This window comes from Aulonocara sp. 'chitande type north' Nkhata Bay, linkage group LG14, assembly GCF_057382095.1.
Source record: "Aulonocara sp. 'chitande type north' Nkhata Bay isolate Kocher_YH1m ecotype deep benthic linkage group LG14, A_spYH_male_GT1.1, whole genome shotgun sequence".
Lineage (NCBI taxonomy): Eukaryota > Metazoa > Chordata > Actinopteri > Cichliformes > Cichlidae > Aulonocara > Aulonocara sp. 'chitande type north' Nkhata Bay.
The window spans coordinates 26,550,966-26,557,774 of NC_141357.1; the positions used below are offsets into that span (position 1 = coordinate 26,550,966).

Consider the following 6,809-nt stretch of genomic DNA (forward strand, 5'->3'; position numbering starts at 1 on the left):
ATGCAAAAAAGTGGAGATCTGATCCTAGGAGGACTGTTTGAAGTTCACTTCTTTTCTATCTTCCCTGACCTGTCATTTACCTCAGAGCCACAACAGCCTACTTGCCATGGGTAAGTATGACAGTGAAACAGCACAAAAGACTTTGGGAAATCACTGCCAACAGTGGCATTAAGAACAAATACACACATCTTGCAATATGAACTTTCTTTATTTTTGTCATTTAGCATGTTACTTTAGTTGTTTCTGTTCTTTTCATTTGAGTAGTTGCAAAACGTGTATGGTTGCAAAATGTTTTCCAGGTATACTGCTATATTTTTCAATAGCAGACTGTGTTTTTTTGTTAGTTTTGATGTTCTAGGATTTAGGCAGGCAAAAACCATGGCCTTTGCAATTGATGAAATCAACAGAAACTCCAACCTATTGCCTAATGTGACTCTGGGATTCACTCTTTATGATAACTGCGTTGAACTTGGAATTGGATTCCGTGCTGCATTGTCATTAGCCAGTGGTCAAGAGGATCAAATAATATTACATAATACATGTGTTGGAAATCCTCCAGTCATAGGGATTGTGGGTGATTCATCCTCTACACGTTCAATTGCCATCTCCACTGTCTTAGGTTTGTACAGCATACCTATGGTAAGTTTCCAGTTTAACCATGAAATATTATTTTTGGTTATATTTAATATAAATATATAGACCTAATTGTAAATTTAATGACCAGATTGAAGCTTAAAAAAATGTAAGGAGGCAGTCAAGGCTTTGAATATTTCTACAATATACAGTCTGTATCTTTCACAGGTGAGTTATTTTGCCACATGTTCCTGCCTGAGTGACCGTAAAAAGTATCCATCCTTCTTTAGGACGATCCCAAGTGATGTTTTCCAGGTGAAAATTGATCAGCACAATTATAAACAGTCATCAGTAACTAATGAATAACTAAGTTTTGTCTTGTCTATGCATTCATGTTTTAATCTGTATTCACTTAGGTCCATGCTTTGATTCAGATTCTAAAACATTTTGGCTGGACTTGGGCAGGTCTGCTTGTCAGTGATGATGACTATGGACTCCATGCAGCAAGATCCTTCCAGTCTGAGTTAAGTCAGTCTGGTGAAGGTTGCCTGGCTTACACTGAAATTTTGTCCTTGCACAAAGAAACAGATGAACTCAGGAGGATTGTAAATGTGATGAAAAAATCCACAGCTCAAGTTGTCATTGTATTTGCACATGAGAGTCACATGATAAACCTTATGGAAGAGGTTTGAATTTAAAAGTTTTAAATTTTTACTAGCTATGTAGATTTGCATCACTACACTGTGTAACAGCTGCATTATGTCTTTATATATTGATTGAGTAGAGAAAACTAGTAATAAAGAATTCATAATGTTACTAAATTAGTTGCTACTTACAATATGAGTTTGTACATTTGGTCAAACATAATGCACAGGTGGTGAGGCAAAATGTAACAGGCCTACAGTGGATGGCCAGTGAAGCCTGGACAACTGCTGTTGTGCTCCAAACACCTCACCTCATGCCATACCTGGGTGGTACACTGGGCATCGCTATTCGTCGAGGAGAAATAACAGGGCTCAGGGAATTCCTATTACAAATACGTCCTGACTTGCATCACAACAATAGCTATGGAAATAGCATGGTGAGGGTTAAACTATTTACAGTGGTATTTGCAGGAATTGCATATTTTATTATGTATAACATCTAAAATAGTTTTCATAATATTTCAGGTGAATCAATTTTGGGAATTCACATTTAAGTGCAGATTTGAACCAGCTCCAGCAGGCTGGGTGGAAGGGGGTGGTATATTATGCACTGGACAGGAAGATTTGGAAAATGTGAACAATGAGTTCTTGGACGTTTCCGACCTCCGGCCTGAGTATAATGTGTACAAAGCTGTTTATGCTCTGGCATATTCCCTTGATGAGATGCTGCAATGCAAGCCTGGAAGAGGACCTTTCAGTGGGAACAGCTGTGCCACATTACAAACACTGGAGCCATGGCAGGTGTGATATCAGGTTACACTTTTTGTCTAAATTGATTGTTCTGTAATTACATTTAGAAAAGAATTTACCCTGTAAGGCAAAATGCAGTGCTATAAAATTAACTATGAAAAAGCTGGATTGAGGATTATATTTTCTCCTGAGCAAAAGTAGTGGTTACTGTAATTAGATCAGAGAAACCATTAATGGAATAAGTATGTCGCATTACTATAGGCCTTGTTTAAAAGCAATGAATTCCTATATTCAAATTTAATAGCTCTAATATTTGACTACTGAACAGCAGGGCCACAGTTTACATTGTTAAAAGTAATTTAATTCTTATACATCTGTTTTTAACAGCATGTTTATTACTTGGAAAGGGTAAACTTCACCACTGAATTTGGTGATCAAGTGTCATTTGATGAGAATGGTGATGTGGTGCCAATTTATGATGTGATGAACTGGTTGTGGCTCCCTGATGGAAGCACTAAAGTTCAGAATGTTGGTGAAGTTAAGAGGTCAGCTTTCAAAGGTGAAGAACTCATACTTGATGAAGATAAAATCTTCTGGAACTTTGAATCCAAAAAGGTTTAAAATGGTTTTTCTATCCTTTTATCTTTTCCCATATGTATATTTTTCATTTTTCTCATGTGCACAGTATATGTAATTCTAGCAGGTAATATTAATTTCGTCTAACAGCCAGGTCGATCAGTATGTAGTGAGAGCTGTCCTCCTGGTACCCACATGGTGAGACGGAAGGGAGAACCCAAATGCTGTTTCGACTGCATCCCTTGCTCTGAGGGAAAAATAAACAATAAGAGCAGTAAGTGCTTGTCTTTGCATATTTAATTTAATTTATATTAAATGTAAAATGCATTTCACCATCTTAGCTTTTATTGTCAGATTCCTTGGAGTGTACCAGTTGTCCAGAGGATTTTTGGTCAAACCATCAGCGTGACCACTGTGTTCCCAAGAAGACAGAGTTTCTCTCCTACGATGAGCCTCTGGGATTTTGTTTAACAGCAACCTCTTTGCTGGGAACAATTATATGTGCTGTTGTTATAGGGATCTTTTTCTTCCATCGCAGAACACCTATAGTACTTGCCAACAATTCGGAACTTAGTTTCCAGCTATTGCTGTCACTTAAGTTATGTTTCCTGTGTTCACTGCTGTTCATTGGACGACCCAGGCTTTGGACATGCCAACTCAGGCATGCAGCATTTGGGATCAGCTTTGTGCTGTGTGTCTCATGCATCCTGGTAAAAACCATGGTTGTTCTGGCTGTTTTCAAAGCCTCCAAGCCAGGAGGGGGAGCCAGTCTGAAGTGGTTTGGTGCTATGCAGCAAAGAGGAACAATTCTGTTTCTTACATCTATTCAAGTAGTCATCTGCACTGCCTGGCTTGTTTCTGCTTCTCCTACTCCAAATAAAAACACCCAATACCACAATGATAAGATCATTTATGAGTGTTCAGTTGGGTCTAGTGTTGGTTTTGCAGTGTTATTGGGTTATATTGGCATGCTGGCTTTCCTCAGTTTTTTAATTGCTTTCCTGGCAAGGAATCTCCCTGATAGTTTTAATGAGGCCAAGCTCATCACATTCAGCATGCTGATCTTCTGTGCTGTGTGGGTGGCCTTCGTTCCTGCTTATATCAGCTCACCTGGAAACCATGCAGATGCAGTGGAGGTATTTGCGATCTTGGCCTCAAGCTTTGGCCTGTTGGTCGCACTGTTTGGGCCCAAATGTTACATCATCCTGTTGAGACCAGAGATGAACACAAAAAAAGTTATAATGGGCCGTGGCACTCGATCATAAAAAAACATTTTCCACATGCAATAGAAAAATACATATGGTGAATACACATTTATATAAATATATTAAATAAAATATAAAAGTGAGAACATATAAAGAAAGTTTGGATTTCTCCTTTACTGTGTATGCTAGAATGTGCAAGCATTGACTCTGTGACACTACATTGTTAAATTTAACTTTAGACATAATTTAGCTATATCTGTCAGGGTTCCTGGGTCATGTTTGTTCATGTTCTGTTTATTTTCCACATGTTCATGTTTCCTGTTTTACCGTGCCAGCTTTATCTATGTGCATCATGTCTAGTTCTACTTCAAGTTCAAGGTTCAAGTTCAAGTTCAAGGTTCTTTATTTGTCACATGCATAGTTATACAAGTATAACACACAGTGAAATGTAGCCTGACATGCTCCTCGACATGTGCAAAAAAATTTGGGGGGGGGGGGTGTAGAGGAAGAACATTATATATATATATATGTAGTATATACATTGGGTGAATGTGCAGTAGTAGCAGCAAGCAGATGAATTCTGTACATTAATATGAATAGACATCTGACTATTTTACAAGATAGACAATATAAACATATTTAAAATTAAAGGAATTGAAATGTACATTGTGCCTTGGTTTAGTGTCTGGAAGAGTCCTGACTCAGTCAATTATAGATGATGTGAGAGGGCGGGTGTGTGTGTTTATGTGTTATTAGTCAGATTATGTTTAGCTGTGTACTCATTGGTCTCTAATCATCATCAGTGTATTTAAGCCCTCAGTTTCTTCCTGTCCACTGTCTTGTCATTTTCGATTCCGTGAGTGTGTTCTCTGTTCAGCCAGCCAACCATTCAACCAGTCAGCTAGTCCGTTTCATATTTTGTTCTCACTGTCCTTAAAATAAACATCATCTTCATTCCACACTAACACGTGAGTCCTGCATTTGGGTTCTCTCTTTCTTCTCTCCACACTGCGATGCCTGACAGAATGACAAGACCCGTGGGGCGCGAAGACACGCAATGGACCCAGTGGACTCTGATTTAACCCTCTGGGGTCCAGGGTATAACTGGCCGTTTTTGACTACTTTTGATTTTACCTCTATATTTCACCTTTAAAATACGATTTTCTTGCCTTGTTTGGTATCATTATTTTCAGCACAACCTCAAATATCTGACATTTGAGTTATTTTGGCATACTATATTAGCACAGTTGATCTAAATTCAGACAAAAAATTCAAAATTCGAGTAGAAAAATTATATTTTTTTATTTATTTATTTTTAATTTATTATTTTTATTATTTTTTTATTGTAACATTCCAACTTCCCCCTTAGTGTGTTTGTTGGGCAGCTTAGATAATGTCACTTCAGAAAAGAATATAGCCCATATGGTTTTCATTGCCCTATGCATAGCCAAGAAAACTGTCCTCATGAACTGGAAAAATAAAACCAATCTTAATTCTAACCAATATAGAAATTATCTATTAGATTACATTAGTCTTGATACAGCCTCTGCCACCACATCAGATCAATTGCTCTGGGCTCTTTTGATCAGCTCCATCACCTAGTGGGGGTGGGGGGTCATAGTTTGGTCCCGCCTTCACTGTTGTGATTGGTGTGGGGGTAGGGACAGGCTTAGGGCGTCGGGGGGTTCCCCGGAGGCATCTTCCTTGGGGGGCTCAACCCAGGGTAGCGGTCATGTCCGTTTGGGGGCTCTTTTGGCTCTCGGGTGACTGTTTACTCGTGGCTGCGTGCAGCGGGGCTAGGGGAGGGTCTGTGCTGACGGACGTGGGTTACTGACCTGGTAGCCTGGCTGCCCCTGGGTGGGTCCGGGATGGGCGTGAGGTTCTGGGGGCTGGGGCCCTGGCCGGGCCTCGGGGCCTTGGGTCCTGGTTGGTGTGTAGCCGGGGTTGTGGGCGGGTGGGTGCATGGGGGCCCATCCCTGGCGCAGGGTGCCGCCGGTGCGTTGAGCCACCTGTGGGGCTCTTCAACTAGTGGGGGAGATTGTCACACCTTGCAGGAGCTTTCCTCTCCTCAGGAGCTCTCTGCAGGAGGGGGAGATACAGGAGAGGTGGAGGAAGATCTCAGCCTGGGCGTCTGTTGTCTCATGTAGTCTGGAAGATGAGTGGATGGTGGGGTGGGTGCAGTTTTCTCTGTGGTGGGGTTGGGTGGACTGTCCCGGCCGGGGGGCGCTGCTGCACTGGGCCCCGGTCTGGATGGGCCTGGGCCCCCTTTCCCTGGCGGGTCGCGGAGTATGGGGGTGCCTACTGGGGTCAGCGGGGGTGCTGGCCCCAGGGAGGGGTCACTTGCCCCTCCCTTCCTTCCCTCCCCATCTCCAGCTGCCTCCCTCTTCCCGCTCCACCACAACCACCCACACATGCAGGGCCTTGGAGTAGGGGTATGTCACCAGGGAGAAGAGGAGGCTACCCCCCCCGTCCCCTTCTGGCTGCCTGTGCCTCAATTTTATCCCACAACTTAGACATTCACATTACTCACACTCTCATTACACATACATATAGGATCTTGGGGGTGGGCACGATACACGGAATCCAAAGTACCATCAGGGTGTACACCCCACCCCTGGCGTCGTTGCCCACTTCTCAAGGTTAAATACACGTAGACATTGAGGGCTAGCAGGAGGGACCATGCGCTTACCTGCTGCTCTCGGGCAGGTAGCTCCATGCCCTCCTGGGTTTTAAATGCACCTTAGAACACACATGCATCAACACTACAATGAGCGGGTGGAGGGAGGTTTGGAGTCTTCTCTCACCCCCATTCTCTGCGGCCTGCTGGAGCGGGGGGGCTAGGAGGAGGAGTTGGCCGTCCGACTGCGGTCTGGAGTGTGGGGCCTCCCTGCTGCTGCGGAGTCGGGGCGGTCTGCCTCCCCCCACCGCAGGGAAAAGGGTAACACCACCTGGGTCTGGGTGCAGTTCCCCCCTCCAGGGGCGGGGGCACCTAGACCCGGTTTGTAGAGTACGCTTGGGGAGTGTGATCGTGTGTACAGCGTCTCTTTATGTCTGTCTCCAC

At 43.1% G+C, this 6,809-nt stretch overlaps 1 protein-coding gene across 1 annotated transcript; it reads left to right on the plus strand.

The window, feature by feature from the left end:
• LOC147314754 (extracellular calcium-sensing receptor-like) lies at window positions 1-3,808 on the plus strand. Its single transcript, XM_086260241.1, has 9 exons — window positions 1-110; window positions 345-639; window positions 802-888; window positions 990-1,259; window positions 1,448-1,654; window positions 1,743-2,018; window positions 2,355-2,582; window positions 2,694-2,817; window positions 2,898-3,808. Exons 1-9 carry the CDS (start codon window positions 1-3, stop codon window positions 3,806-3,808), a joined length of 2,508 nt encoding a protein of 835 aa, XP_086116367.1.
• Window positions 3,809-6,809: the final 3,001 nt, after the last annotated feature.